The sequence below is a fragment of the Corvus brachyrhynchos genome, unplaced genomic scaffold (genome assembly GCF_000691975.1).
Source record: "Corvus brachyrhynchos isolate BGI_N302 unplaced genomic scaffold, ASM69197v1 scaffold253, whole genome shotgun sequence".
NCBI lineage: Eukaryota > Metazoa > Chordata > Aves > Passeriformes > Corvidae > Corvus > Corvus brachyrhynchos.
Window position 1 is genome coordinate 576,908 of NW_008237231.1, and position 22,030 is coordinate 598,937.

Consider the following 22,030-nt stretch of genomic DNA (forward strand, 5'->3'; position numbering starts at 1 on the left):
TCCCTCCATGCCCACTCTTTATCTCTTCATCTCTCAGAGATGTCAGACTTCTGTACTTCTTACTGGATTGCTGAATCAGAGCACAAAAGCACCCACTCAGAACTAAACTTCAACGTGAACTTTGCTTTAGAAAAATTGGTCTGTAGAGACCAAAATTCGAACTAAACTTCTAAGAGAAATATAATGCTCTACAACAAAGGACACTATGCAGTGCATTCCTAAACACAGTACACACCAAGAAAAGCACATTGGCCAGGTCAGTCTTCCAGGAATGCTCTCTTTCACAGGGAGAGAGACAAACAAAAGAAAAAGGTTCTTTCTGTCCTCACTCTAAAAGGACTGTAAAGCCTTTACTTAACCTTGTTCACATCACCCTATTAATTGATATAATTAGGAAAGTTTATTTAATGGCTTTCCAAATAGGCTATGAGAAGACTGTTTCCTGTTGCACTGCTGCTCCCTTCCTCTGTGGCAACAAGTGTTGCTTGCCTCACCAGCTGGGATCTACTTGATAACATAAACCAGCTCATTTGTTTCCATATGAATACAGATAATAAATTATTACCACACTCATTAGAAATATTGGAAGGCTGCTCTTAAAATACTCTGTATAGATATGAATTTGCTGTTGTAATGCTAAAAATCAGTGCACTTGGTTCTGAACTTTAGTGGGATTTAATTTCTCCCTCAGTTTCTATGTATGCTATAAACATCAGGAGACTGGAAAAAAAACCCTGACTACATCTATACCTCATTAATTGCACATTGCATTTATTACTTTTTAAACTATGGCAGTTAATGTATTAGTGCTCTTCAGACAGATCAACTGTGGTAAGGTTATGAAAGGACAAGTCATGATCTTTTATGGAATATATTGCATACCACAGGCAGCTCAGCATGGTGAGTGTCTGTCTCTGACCTTTAATACTTTTCTGTCTCACCCACCTAAGCAAAAAGAATACTGTGCCTCTGCTCTCTGTTTGGGACATTAGAGGCTCAGTGCACGGGTTTGCATCATCACTACTAAAAGGCCTCAGGCTTCACTAAAAGTGCTGGCCTCAGGACCTGCCTCGATTTCTCCAGGCTTGAGCTTTTTGTAGTTTTAGCAGTTGTGCAGCCAACAGATGACTTTTGCCTAGACATGTTTTAGCTTTAGATTAGCCATGTGAAACTGTGGGGTAACATACACTGCAAACTACTGAACAGTGATCTAGCACAGTTATTCTGTGTAGAGTGAACCTTCAATAAAAGTGAACCTGGAATAAAAATGCAGTGTCACAAAGCACAAGCACAGCCAGACATCAGAGGCCCAAGGACCACAATCACAAATCACAGTGACTATGGGGGTGCAGCCTCACAGAAGCAGGTGACACTGGGAGCAGAAACCCAAGAAAAAAATAGTGTGTTTTGACTATGCTTCTAAAATTAGACTGGCAATATTTTTTTGTGTCCATGAATAAACTGTATTCCCATTCTGTCCATAAATAAATTGCCTGTCCACCAGCATCTTTTGAGAACATACATAGTGAATTGAAAGATATAAAAACAAACAGTTTTTTAAAGGATGCTGAGAAATAAAATCTAAAATAATCTGAAAAGGCTCTTGGAGAGAAAGCCCATTGGTTTGAACATATGAGGCAGAAAAATACAGATGTAGAGATAGCTATAATCTGTAGGAGAAATAATACATATAAATAGATATAACCTGTAGGAAGAAGAATTGATAAAAAAAAAATCTATAAGGAATTTATTGAAAAGCCTAAGTTTAATTTAAAACCCCTGTAAAGAGAGAAGTATAGAAATACTTCTTAATTACCTAAAACTTCTTTCATACAACTTTCTGTGAAAGAACTATTAAAAACCTACATGGGTTTTAATAAATTGTAAAGGCTGAGAAGCAATTTACGCAGGTGAACACACAATGACCTCACCCAGCTCAATAAGGAGGTACACCTGGGTTGCCCTCTCTCCTAAATCAAGATAAAGATGTGGGATAGAGGCTGTTCATTTTCGCCTAAGCTCAGGTCACAGATATATCACCCAGCATGTGATAATGGAAAGTATCTGTACCCAACAGTGAGTGCCAGAAGCACATTATCCACAAGGGAAATACATGCTGCAAAAGACCAGAGGTAGAAAGAAGAGGAAAAAAAAGAATTAATTTTTAAATAGGAGTTACTTGACAAACAGGAACTACTATGTTTACCTGCTTTTAATAACTGCTAAGAAATCCCAAAGTATTACATTGCAACACTATTAGGAAAACAAGACAAATGTGGGTATATTATATTAATACCTCATAAAAATCATTATTAAAGGCTGAAACAAAAAATTAAAAAATATTTAATCTCTCTTCTGTGCTGAAGAGTCTCATAAATCTTATTGTGCTTCCTTCCTGACTGTGGAAAATAGGGTAATTCTATTCAATTCAGGATAATGTAGATGAATTAAATAAACTTTGAGCCAATTCTTTTCCTATTCCTTCCTGTCCATATCTTTAAATAGGGACCAGTCTGGGATGCTCAACTTCCTCTCCAGTTTCCACATTTTCACTGGAAGTTTTACCAGAGCTATTCCAGTGATTTAATTTCACAATGCTCAGTGATTCGAAGCAAATGGGGCTCTGTGATCCTTCTGTCATAAGACCTGTCTGAGTCAAGAGAACAAGATATTCCAAACAGAAGTGAGGCTTCAGATTCAAAAGATGCAAAAACCACCTTTGTAAAAGGTGTTGCTTCACACACAGCAGAGCTCTGCCCAGGCAGGTGTAACTGGAGCACAGCTGCCCCAGGCTCACTGCTGCTACTAAGCAACAAATATCACACTTTGTACTTTTAATTTTAGACTCTGATTCTTACTTAGGCAGATTACAGGCTTGAAGGGAAGTGTCTGTAATCAATAATTGGTATTCTGAAGTGTGATTATTATTTGAATGCTGATGACACTTTATGATGCATAATCTCTACTGTAAAATGAAAGCTGGTAAGTACTGGACATGTTTTCAGTATCTGCGTGCTTTATAAGCACAAAACTTATGTCACAACTTCCATCAGGGGCCAAGGTAGACACAAACACATGATGATAAAAGCCAGCAGTTTCATTTAATTGAAAATTCTGTTGTTTTCATACAGACTGCAAATTTATCTACTTGGGAAAGCACTGATTCTTAGATAATAAAAATATTAACAGCAGTATTAACAGAGTGTACAGCAGCACAGTATGATCAAATAGAAGCATTTAATAGAATATAAAGTCAAATACAAATATATTTCAGTTTGTGATGAACCACTTTATTTATACATAATAAATATATAGTCATACAAATTATATTTAAGAAAAGTTGTATATGGATGCATCAGATCAATCACTACTTGTTTATTTGGACACCACCAGGATATTATGTTAAATCTCATAGAACACTTTCAGAAACTCTGAATAATTCTGCCCCTTTGAGTATTTTGTAATTGCAGTCTCTTCTGGCCATTGTTTCAACAGTGTCATTTCTTGACTTCTTCCCTGTTTGTTTTCAAGCTTTCAACTATGTCAGAAGGTATGGTTTGAAATCAACTTTTCAAGTTGCCCCATGTACATTCATTTTATCTTTTCACATCATTTCTGAAGCCTGTAATACAAAATTTTTCCTAGCCTGATCATCACTACTTCTAGCCATTCATCTTGAATGATAACTGCATCGCAGTCAAACACATATTTTCTTGCCCTTTCTACTTCCTTTACCTATAACCATGTGTCTAGCCTGTTACTTCCACTGGAAGTTCTCTGAATCAAGCACTGAATTTGTTCAGCACAATAACAGCAGACTGTTTACTGAGTACAATAACACAGATAGAAAATACCAATAATTCTGTATTTTGTCGTGCATTGTTTTGCAATTTTATATTACAGCATTACTACATCATCAGTCACTTTTCTACCTTCTTCCCTTTTTGAAGCAACAATCTAAACTGATAACTTTCTGGAAGGTAAGTACAGACATGATGGTCATATAAGGTGAAAGTTTGGCCATCTTGAAAAAAATCATTCTATTCGTACTGGATTTCTAGGATTAAAGGGAAGTGAAAAAAACTGTAGACCCATTTCTGATACAACCTGAAAGATATGCAAGGTGAGAAGATCTGACTCACGTTTTGGTGCCTAGGACTTAGTAAGAATGCTCTCCAAGGTGACTCACATTTGACCTGCCATGGTACAATAGGACCAGTGGCAGCCAGGCAGAGATGAGACACGGGTAAAGAGAAGTTGACTTCTCCGTGCCACAATGTACTAGAGTCAGATAAAGGGCAGAACAAACCCACAGATTTCTAACAAGCTCCATACACAGGCCCTCAAACTAACTTACAGAACAGTCTTTTATCAGCAGTGTCATGAAAAGAAAATACAGTCACAGAACCACAGAATCAATGAGGTTGGAAGGGACCTTTAAAGCCCTTCTAGCCCACCCCCCTTGCAATGAGCAGACACATCTTCAGCTAGATCAGGTTGTTGAACAATGACCACAAATCTGTGTCTCACAGAGGAGCTGCCATGTCACTCATAACCAAATTCAACAGAACTGGCACTCTCCACTGGTACACAGAAGTGACTCTGGCTCCAGCATGAAGAGAGCTCTGTGCACCACAGGTCCCACAAATACTCACTAGTTATATTTCCATAAAGCTGTCTAGCTTACCAGTTTCTGCTCTCAGGGACACAAACATGAGCAAGCAACACTACAGCCCCAAGTGAAATCACACCCCTGAACCACATTTGTGAAGAACTAAGATCTCTCTTCTGAAAAAGTATGGAATGCACTTTCAGAATATCTTGAAGACTATCTCAGAGAACAGCCCTTTATAAGAACTGATCCTGTTCAAGAAAAGTCCAGCTCCCTGCCATAGGGCCTTGGTTACCTTTTGCCAGACCACAAACCACACACCGAAGGCCCAGCTACTCTGTAATTTTTTGTTACTGGAGCACAAATGATAAACAAAATTATGGTGACTATTCAAACAAGATTTTAGAGGATTCTTCCTACCCCACAGTGGCTGACCAAGAGCCAAAGGCTGTAGAACGCTGTATATGGAAGGTCCCCAAGACAATTTCTTTTCAAATGATACCAAGTTCCAAACAGAAATTTCCCATATAGTTATTGAATTTATTTTTATTTAAATGAAAATGTTTTCTGTAAACAATAATAGATTGGATTTGGAATTGGATAGATTTGGAGATTAATAAATCGTCTTTCTCTTGCATGTTACCAGACAACTGTATGAATCTATTTCTGTTCACTTTATGATACAAAGCCTACTCAGTTATTCTACCTCTTGTTCAATTTGCTACACTTGCTTCATTCTCAAAATCTGATCTCAAGTGAATGGGGTCTTCAGAAGAATGTCACTTTATGCAGTACTTTAATTATTTTTAACTGTAATTTCTGACTGATTCATATTTTAGCATAGCAGACACTTGAATATTTGGATGAAGAAATCCCATTTAAGATTTTTATTTATTTAGATAGCTATGGGGGGAAAAAATGAGATTCACAGTTCTGAATAGGGAAAAAAAAAGAAAGAAAAGCAATATTGAGTGAGCAACTGTGTACAGATTTACCATACAGTCTCAAAACCTTACTTCAGAAAATTACTTCAGATACAGAACACTGTAAGATTGAGATCTCCTGCCAAAAAAAAAAAAGTGAGTGCATCAGCTGTAATCCAAGCAGTAGAAATTCTAATAGTCAAACTGTCAAATTTGAACAATAAGGAACACCTTTTTTATTCAGGAGCTGTTCCTCATAACCAGATTTAATCAAGCCTTCTTTCCATTTGCATAATTTCTTCAAAACATTAGGGATAATGCTTTGCCATTTACAATCTTTTTTCCTGCGTTAAGAGAATGCTTCAATCAAGCGTGTCTTTACAGTGCTAAATAAGAAATTTTGTCTTCAAGAAAGCATGAAATCTCCTTGTAAGCTTGGCCTTACTGGCAAAGTTAGACTTCCTTCTAAGACAATGGGAGTGTGCTTGCTTTCATGAACCATGTTTAGAAGATGGAACCCAAATCCTTAGTCAAAAGCTGTAATAGTGCATAAAACTATGTTGCTTTGAGAGATATCTCCACTTTTTCTGTTAGATGTCATTTTAGGCTGGAATGGCTACCTTGCCTCCACTGCCTGACTTCTTTGCACATTCTGACACAAACCTGCAAACGAAAGACCGACATCCCCAAGCAACACCTCTTTCCAGCTGTCCTGGTGCCCTGCTGACTTTCTGTTGAAGTTCATTGTTGAGGACTGAACATGTTACAAGATGGAACTGAAAACAGGCTGAAATAAAAACAATAGGGAAGGCTTAAGAGGACTTACTGGTACGTGGTGGGACTGACATTGATGCGGCGTGGGTGACTTCCTGACTCGAACTTGCTTGCAAGGGTGACGTTGTTCCCAAAGAGGCAGTAGCGTGGCATTCTCACACCAACGACGCCAGCCAGCACTGAACCTGAGTGAATGCCTATCCTCATCTGGAAAAAACATGGGATCCATGTCAGGCTGCCTCTCTTGTGCCACCAGTGGGAATGTCATTAGCACTTACTTACAAGCAATTCTTTCAAATAAAGAATAAACCAAAGAAGAAAGAGTGAAGAAAACAGGTTCTTCTATGCCACTAGCTTAATTCAGATGCAGTTAAAAGAAAGAACAAAAACATGGTTTTTTTTTTTACTAAAACTATTTTCTTCCTCTGTGCACATTTTCTGGAGACTGTGACAATAAAAATAGAAATCATGAACAGAATAGGACGGGATCACCCAGAGTTACTTGCAATGTCAACCATCTAATTACACAAATAAATACATTAAAGAGGGTTATTTTTGCTACCAATTCTAACACAGGCTTCAAAGTAAGGCCAAATCTTTCTCAAACTGGCAGGAAGAGTAGTTAAGTGGAGTGAATGAATAAGTTACTTTTATCTCCTTCATATTTTTCTTCTAAACTCTTCAAGGTCTAAGGTCTTTCTCACTTTGTCAGACTGAGAGATATTGCAGTGGTGAGAATGCTGAAGACTGAGGCACCAATGATTTTTAAAGTAATTGCATCCTCCTCAAAATAAGGAGGAATAAATCCCCAGCAAATTAAAAAAAACTCATGTGACTATTCTAGCAATCATCCCCTGTAACTGTCTGAGATATGGCAATTGCACAGACCTGTAAAGATCAGAGTCATCATCCAAGTTCCTTTCAGAGCGAATAATCAGAGATTTATTCTGCATACATTTTAGCTGACAATTGTGTTTGCCAAGAAAATAATTTTTACAGATAGGGAAGTCTTTTTCTCTTATTAACTTTATAACAGTAAAAAATTGAAAAGGATATATTTATATCTTCTGAGGATACTCTTGCTCATAGCAACTGGAGTGCTGCAAAACATGAGGTGAAGGAAATAAATAACAGCTACTAAGAGGGTCTGATGGGGTATGGAGTGACTTACCTAACACTGTACTCAGTATGGTCCGTTCACTTACTCAGTTCACAGTTATTGCACTGCACTTTTGTCCATCAGTCCTTATTTTTTTTCATAACAAAATACATATAGTTTCAAATACAAATTAAAAAATCACTGTTACTCCTTTTTTGTGTAAAGTAAATGCCACCATTTAGTAAGACTGGTGTCCATGAAGTTCTAAGAACATGTGGGACCCCACAGTATTTCACTGACTATGATTCTTCCCCCATGCCCAAGACTTTTACCATGCAGCTAAGCACTCTTTTAATTTTGTTCCTCTCTTATATGTCACAGACAATGGGTTTAGAATTATATCTGCTATACAGTAAGCTCATGCATAACCTAAGAATATGTTCTGCATTCAATGTGATACTACTTACAACATTCTCACAGGCAGCCTAAAACCCTCAATTTTCACAACAGTGCTGTTAATTACACAGTAGGTTGTTTGGTTTTTGTTTTCTTTTTCTTTTTTTTTTTTTTTTTTTTTTTTTCTTTTTTTTTTTTAAATTCTGTGAATAAGTATCACTCACTTTAATTGAACTTTCCAACCTTTACTATGGTTTGGAAGGCAGCCACTGAAATCCTTCAAATACTCTATTTCATAGGGCTGGGGAGCATCAACAAACTTGGTTTGCCTACTAACATCTGTGCAAACTCATAACCCTTATATTATTTTGGTCATATTTTGGGGCAATAATATTTCCTGCTTTTTCTACAACAACACACATTTAAACTCCACTGACCATTACCAGTGGGAAAAAGTGCTCCTGCAGTCATGAAGTGAGCAAACAGCCCTTCTCCATAAAGTTGAGGTCAGCACCTTCCCTTAGTGAAAGACTATGAGCAGGAAGTCTTGCTCACACAACAGCAAGCATGCTGTCAGCATTCAGTAAATAATAAACAACTTATTTAAAATGTCTTGTTCTTGTGAGATGGGAGGTGAATTAGTCATTTTGCACACAATTTTAAGAACAGAGCTAATGAAACCTATTTGTTCCACTGCTACTCTGTGTACTTACTTAAAAATCACAAACTAACTGTGTGCTGTGACCTCTTCTAGGGTACATTCAATGACATGTGAAGGCCAGATTTAAACTGCAAGAAAAAGTATTAGCTTTGTTTTCCTCTAAAAACAAAGGGATAAGAGAATATATTAGAGTGGAAGGATAATATGATAGCAAAAAATGTATTAAGAAAATAAAATTTGCTTTTGCAATATATGCAGTGAAAGTTGAAGTTATTGTTGGTTGGTTTTTTTACTTTCATTTCTTCCTTTTCATTGCTTCCTTTTACATGGCCACAATATTTTTTATCACTCAGTGCTTCAGTGACACAGGTGAGGGTTCTTCTGTACTATTGTAAGAGCTTTTTAAAAAACACATGCTCCTACAATAAAACAGGTAGATATATTCTCACAAACACAGGTTAAATTACATAGAGAGTGTCAAAACCTGAAGTTTTCATTGGGTGGAAGAAAGCTGATGTAGGCTTTCTCATTCAACCATAGAGATGAATTATGCAAAGAATGGCTTACAATAAAACTCCACTTCTGCTTTATTATATAGCTCTCTACAAGAAAAGAGCTTGCAAACACTGATGCTATTGCCATGAAGTATTCTTTGATGTGCCTTCTTATACTGAGAATAACCATTACACTGGGTCATATAGTACTTTTTAGTGAAATATGTTTACTTAAAAATTTTCTTCATTTGCAAATACGTTATTTTGGCTTTTTCCTCACTGAGCTGAAAAGTCTTGTGTTAACAGCTTAAGGCTCTTTTTTACAAAGGAAGAAAACGTGTAATCAAATTATTAACAAGACGGCACTTACTGGGGCACATCAATGTTTCACATTACCTTTGCAGGAAAAGAAAATCTGCCTAGACTACATAACTTAGAAAAATAATAGCAACAGTTATACATGTATAGTTACAGTTCCCAAGCTATATTGTATATGTAGCCTCTATCAATGCTTTCCCAGAACAGTCACCATTAAATATTAATAACAGCACAGAAAGTGAAAATTAGGTGACAACACTAGGATGCATTATTTGTCTATCAAAACTCTGTTTACTCCTTTTAATAAATGTGCAGTACAAATTATACATTTATTAACTGTCTTAAATGGAGTGATTTTAAGAAAATGCACGTTCTTCATCTGTACCAACTGCTCCTTTGTATGTCCCTAATTATTTGGCTAAAGATAAAAATGCAGCGTGTAACTGAACTCAAAAGTTCAGAGACATTATGCATACAAATGGAAAGATAGGTCTTTGGAAACTATCACAAAGAGGAGACAGCCATGAAAAAAACAACCAGTAAATACCACTCCTCCAGTAGTTAAGGAACAGTAAAGAGACTGACAAAAGCCAAAGACATTTCTAAAGCATGATACTGGAAGGCACAATGGTAAAAGAAACACAAACAGGTGGGAAAAATAGTGAGAGACCTGTGAGAAATCTTTTACATAAAGAGGGACAACTGGAACTGAGTACAATGGAAAGATCCAGAATGGAAAATGAGAAGAAAAGATTAACAAATCTGATCTTTGCAAGAGCTGTGGTAATAGTAAAGTGGAGAAAAGCTGATGAGTCAGAGGTGTAAAAGAAAAGCAGCCTGCACTGATCAATGTAGTATGAAAGACATGGCTATGTGCAAAGCAAAAGAAGCTTCCAAAACTTGTACAGAGAAAGTGGCAGTATTTGGGTATTTCTTACAGGGTAAGGCACAGAGAGCAGAAATGGCTAATACCTGAGTGCCAGGAAGGATAGGATAGTGATTTTGTTAATAGTGATAAAGAAAATTCATAAGGAAAGATGAGGAGTACTGAAGGTCATCATCTAACAGGGAAATGTGCCAGAAGACCTATCAATGAGAACTGATAGTCCAGACTGGACTGCAAGAGGAAAATCAAGAACAAACAGGAACAAGGATGAACAACACAAAAATATTTGTTCTTTTTCAGAACTGAACATTCTGTTACTGAATTTTCCTGATGTCCTAAATCTTATGTTACTTCTTTACACCTCCTCATTGCCAAAGGATGATTTTCCTTTTTCATATCTAGAAGAGCTGAGGTTTTTGCTTTGTTTAGTTTTGTTTCTTTTTTATCTGCTGTGCAATTTCAATTACTTCCAATAGCCTGAATGCCTTCTTAGGCACCATACTGAAAACTGCACTTTTCCATCAAAATAAAGCCTATTCCAACTGAGATAAGAGTAAATGCAACACTGAAAATTCCCAACCCATCTACAGCTGACTTTATGGCGAAGAGGCAAAAATATTTTAATAACAGTAAAGGATGCAGTGGCCTGCCTGAAGTAAATTTCATCATTGCTAATTTGTTTCTTAATAGCTTTTTCTGTTAATCAGTACTCTCACATTAAAATAAAAAAAAAAATCCAGTCATTTTCTTTATGAACAAAGCTCTTGAGCTTTTTCTCTTTTGAAACCTTGTTGAAAAATGTATTCTTCTTTCTCTTTTCTCATTTCTCCACATAATTTTCAGGGCAAAAATTAGAATGCAAGTGGAAAGACAATCTGAGAAGTAGCACTTGTCTACTCAAGAACATTTTATAAAACCTCCTCAAATCTATATTTTTTTTACCAATACGTGTTTGCAAATTGATAGCCAAAAACCACATTAACCTTACTTCCCTTCAGTCAAAACTGAGGCATTGCATCACAAGAATTAAAAACAATTCCTTTATTAATTAGACCACAGAAAAATGGTTCAAGCTGTAATGATTCCTGAAAGGAAAATTAACTGGGTTTTTAACTATTCCTCAAGCTTCTTATGCATGGTGCTGTGAAAAAATATTTGCAGTCCTTTTCTTTTCAATTCAGAAATCATTCTTCACAGTCACACCCTTATGCAATTCTTCATGCTGTTGCTTATTAGTCTCTTTTCTTCTGAATAAAGGATGAGTTATGCTTTTTAAAATAGGTTTGTAAGCCCATAACCAAGACTGCAAATATTTTTGCACAGCACCATGTGCATAAGAAGCTTGAGGAATAGTTAAAAACCCAGTTAATTTTCCTTTCAGCAATCATTACAGCTTGAACCATTTTTCTGTGGTCTAATTAATAAAGGAATTACTGAAATAAACTGAAAGGCAGAGTAGGAAAAAGAAGAGTCTGTGGATACCTTTCTTCTTGTCTTCCAGTAAAGAGTAGTTAATGCTAAAACCAGAGTTTCCAACTCAAACCAAAGGTAACCATGTAACCTGTCTCCTGATAAGCACAGGGCAACAATACATGCTCATTTCCAAAGTTCTTTCTCTGCAACTAGCAATTTTTAGTTCAGGGATTTCCTGAACCAAAAGAAATTCTTTTTGTAGAGAAAAGGTGTTTGATGTTCACAGTTCCTCCTCAAATATGAGCTATGATAACATTTCTGCACACATTCTTTCTTCCCACCACACACATGGAAAGAAGGACCTTAATAAACAGTTCTCACACTCTGAAAAACACACTCCCATGCCAGAGAGAAGTCTCAGATTGCCTCACAGGTTAACTGCATCCAGGACACAAAATTCATTTTCACAGAACTGTCTGCCTTACACAGACACAGATGAAGGAGAGAGGGCAGGCTGGGAAGTAGGTGACACAGTTTGGAAGGCAACCACAGCCAGAAGTGATCCCCCACTCAGCCAACTTGGAGCTTTTCAAGCATCAATAATGTGACTGACTGACAGCTGCCCAAGACTTTGTGCAGAGCTGGTAGCAGAGCTCAGGCCTACAAGGCAGTAGCTGTATGAAAATAGCTCCAGGCACATGGATGTCCCAAGCCAGAAAAGCATTTAAATAGAAGAGGAAGCATTCTGCTGGATCAGTACTTTTGAGATCAGCTTCAGTAATGCATGTTGGTATCTGTACAGTAACATTTCTTAGACAAAAGCACTCCTCACTTTCTGCCCTAACATACTTAGTGATACTCTGTGTTTCAGTATGGACCTTCTCCCTTCTCTCCTTGCAGTGTCCTTCAGAAACGAAAAAGTCACCTCTCACTGTGTCTCAGCTATTAGTCCATGACAAACAGACAAGTCCTTTCAAACAGAATCTGCCAAATTCTGTAAGATGTTTTCTGCTCTAATATTTTCTAGTACCTTCTACAAAAGTTCTATCTCTTAAATCTCAACATATGCCTTACACAGGGACATTTACTTGTAAAATGTCTTAATGTAAAATAGACCCTCCAGAGCTCAGAGGTCTAAAATCAGGGCCACACACTGGTGAGTCAATGTGCTTTTCCGCTCCTTCAAAGAACTGCAAGTTGATAGGACTGACAGCTATGTCCTGACATATGCTTTAGTGTGTGGGTTATCTGTATTCTTAGATAGATTTATAAATATCACAGTGCCTTTCTGGAAAGGGACATATGACAGTACAGCTCACTACAGAATTGTTGCCAAGGAACAGACCTGCTCAGAGGAAAATTTAGATCACTTGAATTTCACAAGGTGTTCTATAGAACAAAACTGCTGGATATACTTCCCCCTATTTGAACAACATTTGGAGAAATAAACACTTAACGTTTTTCTAATCAGAATTTCCTAGACTTCTTACTCATTGAATTATTCAACCCATCTGAAGCAAAATACACAGCAAACTACACAAGGACAATGAAAAAACAGTAATAAACTAATAAAGAGTGAATGCCTTGGGATCAATATATCCATTTTAAATAGCTATTGGGTAAAGCAATCACGTGGTTTGTGCTGAAGAGATGCAATTAAATTATAACCAACATCATGCACATTACATATGTACATCCCTGGGCTATGGTCTTGGCATACAGTGATTTCTACTGCATGTGGAAAAAGGAGCTATGAAGCATTTCTACATAAAGAAGCCCCAGACTTGAAGGGTGAAATTATTTTTATCTTTCCCTTGAAGTTCTTCTACTATGATCTAAGCAAGGCCTGCTTTGAATAGTGGTTGGATTAGTTAACCTTCAGAGGTTCCTTGCAGCTTCCTTTATTTCACAACTCTGTATTTCATAACCTGTGCTGAAGAATTACCTACCTGTGAGTCTCCATCATCAGTATGAGGTAGAATTAGATGAAGTAAAAACAAAAACAAAGACTCAGACTAGTTTTGGGAGCTCACTAGTTCTAGCATCAAAAGAAAGTTTACACTGTGGCAAGTTTTTTTGAGCCAAATGGCATCGTGTGAATTCACTATGGCACTGCTCAGTGTCTAGGTTAGAAGAGGATTTGGGTCATTTGTAAGGAAACTTCTGACCTGAAATTATTTACTGGAGGGGCTTGTGGGTGGAGAGGTGGGTGTTAAATGATGTAAATCAGAATTTTTAGAGTTGCTAAACAGAAAAATAAAACCTATATCCTTCCTCTAAGATTGCAAAGAAGAAACATTAAAGTTAATGTGCTTCCTCATGAGCTGCTTCTCTTTCATCAATAAAACATTGCATTTCATTGCTGATGGGGCATTTAATCAAAAACACCTTTTATTGTTTTCTTTAAATAGTAATTTCCACAGTAGGAATTTAATTACTATGTGAACCTGTGTGTTCAGGCACTTAAAAAAGAGCTAATCAGTCACACAAGCCCACATAGCAGTGGAAGATTTTTCCCAGCCTCCTCTCCACTGACACCCAAAAAAGAAAAAAAATCATCAGAAAGTTCTCTTTGATCCCTGCTGTAGGAGGACATCTTTGTCTCACAGTGCCATCATATGACATATACTGAATGGATTGGGTGATACTTTAACAAGGATAAATGATACACGCTCAAAATATTTAAGGGAAAAAAAAACTGTACTCAAAAAAAAAAAAAAAAAAAAGAAAAAAGTTTGACCTAAGCGTTTTAACCTTAAGAAACAACATTTGATACTTTTGCTAATTTAGTCATCAAATTTCACCTGATTTCAACCACCTAGAAGTTAGCCAGCTCATTTAGGTTAGATTTCTAGACTCCTGCTAAACACACAAGGTAAACAACCTCCGGGCTGCAATTCTTCACGTTCCAAAACTGGCACACAGGACAGGCTGAATCAGTCACTCCTGAAGCTGTCTAACTCTCCTGGTGGAACAGAAAGGGCATTTAATGGTAAGTTTAACCTGGACACCTCATAAACAGACAGCTAAAAAAAGGTGAGATGAATCCAACTCTCAGCCTGGCAAAGTTGATACACTTTTTCCTTTCCTTAAAATAAGCTACGCTCTCGTGCATAAATCATCAAAAAATTCTGGTGTTGATGGATAGGATCAGAAGATCATTCTATTTGTAGAACTGCAGAAATTTCTTCAGATGTTTTAACATAATGGTCTTTGAATCTAGCCTGCAATCTCTGAAACTGTAAAATGAAATGACCTTTCAATGACAGAGTCATGCTTCATCTTCTGACCATAGTACATTTCTCAGAGATGCAAGTCAGAGTGATCTGCTTTGGGAAGAGCTTGGAACCAATAAACAAGGATCTGTTGCACAGCAGCTTTTAAATAGAACCACTGATCTCTAACAATCTCACAGTTTTACTACTAGAAGCAACCTTATCTAGCATCTACAATAATGATGTATCCAGAGCCTTCCCAAAGGCTTCCACACTATTAATAAAACCTAAATTGTTGCCGATGTCATTTAAACCTCTACCACTGAAAGGTATTTTAATACTTTTTGCATGAAGAGGAGACACATTTAAAGTGTGTGGTTTCTACTGGATCCCCCAGCTTCTTTCAATCAGCACTAAGGCAGACATAATCAAAATAAAAAAATTATTAAACTCCCTGCTCCATATGGACAGTGTAGACACGACAAAAAAATCAGTGAGTCAGGTTTTGAAAATATACCTGTTCTTAAGTTGGGAAAAGCAGAGAGATTAATTCTTTCAGCACTTCTCAGTCTAACAAACAATATAGCCAATTAAATTGTTCAAGAAATGATTGAATGTGGCACTTAGTGCTATGGTCTAGTTGACAAGGTGGTGATCAGTCAAAGGTTGGTTGAACTCAACAATCCAGGAGGTCTTTTCTAACATAAATGATTCTATGTGATTCTGTGACTCTGTGATACACACAAATACCCGAAACAAGTCAATATATGGCCTTTTTTGAAAAAGTAAATCAGGGAATGACCACATGAAAGATAAAAGGCTAAGAAAACCCCAAGCTGTGTATAAAGAATGCTTAGAATTGAAGGCTATAATAGCTAAAAAATAGTTTACTTCCTTGTGAAGAAACTAAGGGCACTGCTACCATCATAGAGAGCTGAATACCAAATATGCAGCATGACAACTTTTTCTCATGCTCAAATAAAGCTTGTGTAATAAATTAGTTTGTAAAGAGAAGGAAGTTGCCATGCGACAGCTGGGACATACAGATACTTTATACCTTATATGTTCCAGTGTTTGAACAGCTCACTATATTAGATAATCCTTAAATCCTTGCTCAAAAATGATAATGCTGCTGTGTTCTTTTGCTTGTTCACCAGTTTGTTCTTAAGAACTGCAATTTCTATAGACTGAACACAAGACAATGTAAGATGACGACAATTATTTTTGCAGAACTTACACAACTCTTATGCCTGGAGCAAGTCTCCACAGCTGGCAGTGGCGATTGCATACAAAGGGAAATGAGGCTCTGTGACTGCATGGAACCTATAAACAAAGAGACTGAAAGACTTCACCTTGGCTATAATTGGGAAGGGGTTTATTAACACTCCTTTATCGGCATTTGTACTTCACCCTCACAAAGCTGCAAACCTTTGCAGGGAAAGTGAATTTCCTCCTCAGTGAGTTCAAAATACAAATTCACATTAAATTATTTTTCTGAAGTCTTTCAGACAAGCAAATTCACACAGTTGAGAATCACTACTTCATACAACAAAGGGAATTAGCACAAAAAGAAAGGCAGCTGGTTTGCACTGAACTGAGAATATTAGCAAATTATCTAAGCATTTAGTGAGTCTCCTGATTCCTGTATAGACAGCACTTCAGCAAGTCAATCAAACTTTCTTGACACCACAAAACAAATCGTAACAAAAGCTAGGATCAGAACTCAGAGAGTATTCTGTTCAGCTCTGTTGCCTTCACTGAAAATCTAGGTTAAAAAAAGGAAATTTGTAAATAAAATGGCTAATGAAATGAATGAAAAATCACTCTGTAACTCATAAAAAATGTAGCATTTTGTATTCCTAGAATTAAGGTGGAAATCTACAAGCACTATGATTGTTACTGAACATCAGATGTACCATGAATACAAATGAGATACTATTTCATCGTTTGTTTAAATTGCTTCAGAGAAAATTGGTAACTGCACTACAATTTTAAGAAGATGATTCAGGATAAATTTGAATGTTCTGGTGTTTTAATGACTAGAAAGATTCTGATCTTATTTTCAAAAAATTAGCAAACGAAGGCCTGATGATGTCAAGGATATGACAAAATCCAGAGACAAATTGTTCTCAGATGCAGGTGAATCACTTAAGGGAAGAAAAGATTTCAATGTTAAGTCTAATGACTTTCCTTCATCTCATTCAGTGATCTCCCCCACTGTGTCTTACACTCATCCCTCTCTCAGAGACACGCTGACAAAGAACGGCAACACGTACGGCTGGTTTGGGCTTGTAAATTCTGTAAAAAATAACAATCTTAATGCATATATTATAAGAAATCCTTTTATGTAGGTTATGCATTTTGCAATTGCAAATATTCAAATATGCTTAGTCAAGATTATCTCTGCCCATCTTCACCAGCTTTTATCAACTAATTTGTATTTCTGTAATTCACAAACATATAGCCAAAAGGTAAAGTGTGCTTATGCTATTATTTGTGTGAGTGAGAAAGACGAAAAAAGAAAGTCAAAGACTTTAAATCTCAATTATCCTTGCATGTTCTTTTGAAAATGAAACACTAATCTAGTTTGGGAGGCAGTAGAAGATAACAGTATGGCATATCTGTAACTTCCTTGTTTGTCACTGCTGCCCAGCCAACCTTTAATGACACTAACTGCGTGCATTTGGCTGCTGAGGGGCACAGATGCCCAGCCCTGGATTTCACTTATCCAGCATTTTTATTGCTTGCTTCTTTCCTGCTGTTGCTCCTGTCAGATTATGCTTTATTTGAAACTTTTCCAGTCAAATTCTTCAACCAAGAAGTGGGTGAAGAATCTCTCTTGGTGCAATGTTTGCTGACAAGTCCTTTAGCTCTTAGTCCCATCCTTTACTTCTTTCCTCCCAAAAGCATGCAAGATGTGTCTTCATGGAAAGAATCCTTTTATTTTCTGGTGCTTTGTTCTTTGTCAGTGTGTCTCTGAGAGGAAAATGGGTGTGAAGATTAAATCTCGACAATTTGATAATTTTTATTTGTGTTTAACTTGAGTTGAAATTTGTGGATAAATGAAGTAGATGAAATCTCATACTTGTGTGCAATAAATAAAATTCAGCATAACTTATTTTTATTTACTGTGTTTGTTAATGATCTGCAGTAAACAACACAGTGCAAGTCAACAGATCATGCAAACTGAATGTATCTAGAAATATACTCTGAACTAAAAATACACAATTCAAGAGAGAAAGTTGGGAAATTCTGAGTGAAGACCAAAATGAACTTAAGCTAGCATGCAATCTGGCCACATGAAAAAGTAATCTGGGGTTATGAACATGATCTGACACCTACAGTTCCTTCCTACAGAATTCAACCTCACCAAGCTTATTAAGACCTAGGTACTGTCAACAGGTGTGATTTCTGAAAAGATCAAGAATCTCTTCAGAAAGGATTTGATAAGAAGGAAACTAAAAATCTGTAAATACTCACAGCTTGGCTAATTAATACTCAATAGGGGAAGCATGATAATCATCTACAAGCATGTGCAAGATGCTAGTATTAAGGAGGGACATATGGGGACACAACTAGAAGTAATACCATTTAATGAAGACATAGGTGAATATCCAGCTTACCTAGGCCTAAATAGGCTGTACTGTAGTGACAGTGACAGGTTCCTGAGGTAAGTGAGCTAAGTTACATCATTTCATTATGGCACTACTGAAACACTTGAAAACACATTGTGAGGATGTTGACAGGAAGACGGACAGGATGCATTAACATATGTGTGTCTTTTTTAACTCTAACATCATACTGCATTGAAGGAAAACTCATTAAAAAGTAGTGTTACATTTGAGGGTTTCAAATGACTGCTGCGAAGTCTGTTTTCCTGTCATCCTTAAGAACAGATGGGGTGGGAGAAATATTTTTTAATGTCCTGAAGCCACTTAAAAAACCAGAACTTTGAATTTCAGTTCTAAATTAAGTGTAACTTGGTTTACATTGTCTTTAGAATTTCACTAAAACTAAAAAAATGAATAGTACAGCAACTATGTTGAACCAATTTTACTTAAACTATAAACTCGGATTTTTAACTTCCTTTTTTTTAATAATCTCATGATGATCTATGTCAACAACATACTTTGCAGAATCAAGCACACACCATGAACAGCAAAAACAGTTGACAAAAAAAACCAAAATCTTGACAGAAAACATAAGTTTTTAGACAGTCATCCTCTTGTGATGGACTGTCAGTTCTGTTAATACTCTGCAATCATACCTAGTCATGTTATTTTGGCATTGGTCTGTTCCTCATCACAGATGATCACAGCTAAGCTTCCTGTGGATAACTATCAAAACAAACCCTTTCACAGGAAATACTTTGGCAGTTGTACATTCATCCTCCATGAGAACAACAGAAAGAATCACCTCACTGAAGGGCAGCAACCTCCAAAGTACTACACAGCTACATTCTACATGCTTTTGAAGCACGTGCCCCAACTGTCCCTATTTACTCTACATTGCTTCACTTTAAAAAATGGTTTGTTCTGCATTAACTAGAACTGTTAGAGGAAATTAAAGCAGTAGCTCTTCTCAAGATGTACACCAAAGTTACGACAAACTCTTATGGGCATATCAGGATGTAAATCAACATTTGATCTTTCAGATCTGTGGAGGCATTTAGTATGGTAGAGGCACTTAGTATGAGGAACTAAATCAGTCCAAGTAAAAATCTCAAAACACATTAAGTATAGATGCAAGGGCCTCAGCACAAACTCCATCAATCCACCGATCCTTTTCTGTTGCACTGATCTACTGGAAGAGCTGGCACACTTACTGTGTCATGAGTGACAGGGGCAACAGCAAAAATAACCACATTATATTGGCCTTTCAAACCTGTGACCATGAATTAAAAAATTTAGTTGCTAAAATTCTAATCAGTGACTGACATTCTATAACAATAAATACATTACCAAGTAAAAAAGTTATGGCTCTAATAGAAATGTTCAGGACTGAAATGTAAAATGAAAACAAGGCCATCTTTAATTAGAGTGGTAAGGCTCATAAAAGAAGAGATTCACTTACATAAAAATGCTGTAGATGATCCTTGAACAAAACTAGTCAAAACATATTTAAGATTTCTCATTGCAAAAATGTTTTAATCCCAGAAGCTTCCCACATTAAGGGTTTGGCTTCATACACTCCAAAGCTGTAGCACGTTAAATTCTAATTGCTTCATAAAAGGTAGGCAGTGTGTGTACAAAAGATACTTGCAACAAAAAACTGCATTATGGTGTGTCTCAAAGCTCATTACAAAGCAGCTACTACAGTGGACTGTGTCTGATAAATCACCAAAATTTTTCTTCATTTAGTGTTACTTAGAAATTGATCTTCGTTTGTAAGCAAATTTACTTCCAGTAATCCCCATGGGAAAGATGAATAATGTTCAGACTACATGTTCCACAGACACCATTCCCTATTGTAGAATTGAGGAAAGAGTAATGAAAACTCTTTTCCTTTTCTCTGAAATAAATTAATTATTTTCGATAAAAATAAATAGGAGCTTTCTTCAAATCAGCAACCATCCAAATTCAGGCAGCTGAACTTAATATGCAAATTTGAGCAAAGAGAAGCAGATCTTCTCCTTTAAAATGTACATTTTATTAATGTCTGTCTAAATCAGAGAACAGTGTATCTCAAAAGGCATGCAAATTTTTTTACGAATTATGCTTATGTGTGAAGAACCTGCTAACAAGGTTCACATTAATCATGAGGAAATCTTGCCAAGCAAACACAAGTTCTTTGTATCTATAATTTCTGCCACACTAAGAAAGGCTATTTTTAAATTTGAAATACCTTTAGAGCTATTACCTGCACTGTACATTTCAGTGAGGCATACAGATTCCAAGCTGTGTTAAGAAAAGCTTGTTCAGATCTGACCCAGCATAGCCATAGAAACACGGCACTGCTACTGGGTCAGCCCAAGGAGATGCAAGAAGGACTGTCCTGACACAAACCATGGCAGTGGTCAACACCCATAAAACATTGTGAGAACATGACAAATGAGTAATAGCTTTCCAGCTTCCCTAGCTTCCAACCAGCTCTAACTCTGAGTCTTCTGAGGTAAAAATATATCACCTTCTGCTGAGTTCCATGTTCTGTGATGCCCTCACTAGATCGTTATGACTGCTCAAACTAACTGCACAAACCTGAACAGGTAACTTTGAAATTTGCCTGTCCCTTAGTTCCAGCGTATTTCTGGTTGTCTTTGTTTGCAGCAGATTTTTCAAAGCTATGCAGTGAGTGGATTCCTCAAATGTTCATGGGAGGACTGAAGGGAGGCTTTGTTGTAACCTTCAGGCACTAATTAATGGCAGCTTACTTGCCTGCAGCTCCTCTTTCCTTGGTCTGCTCTCCTGGCTGCAAGTACAGGGCAATAATAAACCTGACCTCTAACTCCACAGTAAGGCTCCCTTTTTTCCTCTACATATCCTCCACTTCATTTAAATGAAGTAATTCATTACATACATACATTAGCATACAATGACTTTTTAAATAATCTTCATAAGAATGGAATCAGTTCTGCTCAGCCTGGAGATGTCTGGAAACCTTTCCCAAAAATTATTTCTAAAAGTAACGTTTTTGAAAATGTGCCATTTCTGTGGAGGTCACAAGTGGTGCTTCTGACGTCACCTCAGTGCAGTCCTAGAGAGCTTAAAACAGAAGGTAGCATCAAAGCACATGATTTAGCTCGCTGCTTTTCCACCCAGTTAGCCCTGTGCTGACACCCACAGCTGACAGCACGCTGCGGCAGATCTGGATTACACACAGAGCAGTGTTCAAACTTGTTAGTGAACTCTCACTGACTCAAAAGACGCCTGGAAAAGGATTTGGGTCAAAGGCAGCGTAGAACAGCAGAGGGCAATGCAAGCTGGTAAGCAGACAGTATGCTGTGGGATGCTTAAGATGCCTGGGTTTAAGGAGAGCGGCAATTGGGAAGAGGGACCTGTGGCAGTTAAGGGTGTGACACAAGATAAAAGGCCTCCTTCAAGACTGGCCTCCTTCAAGACTGTTGCGGGTTGGGTTTGTAACCGGGCGGAAACACCAATTTAGTGTAGTGGTTTGGTCTAAAATACTCATTACTGTTTATCTGCTGTGAGATAAGAATTAGGAGAAATGCAAAGCAGGCACCAAACTTGAAAGAATATAAAGAAGTTTATTAACAGACCTAAAAGAGGGAAAAAAAAAATT

General features: G+C 37.0%; 1 protein-coding gene across 1 annotated transcript in view; it reads right to left on the reverse strand.

Annotated features, from left to right (window-relative positions):
* GUCY1A2 (guanylate cyclase 1 soluble subunit alpha 2) overlaps positions 1-22,030 on the reverse strand; it is a 144,948-nt gene that overhangs the window by 20,877 nt on the left and 102,041 nt on the right. Inside the window, exon 7 of the mRNA XM_017729497.1 lies at positions 6,362-6,516. Within this exon, the coding sequence (XP_017584986.1) occupies positions 6,362-6,516 (155 nt within the window). The remainder of the gene's footprint in view (positions 1-6,361; positions 6,517-22,030) is intronic.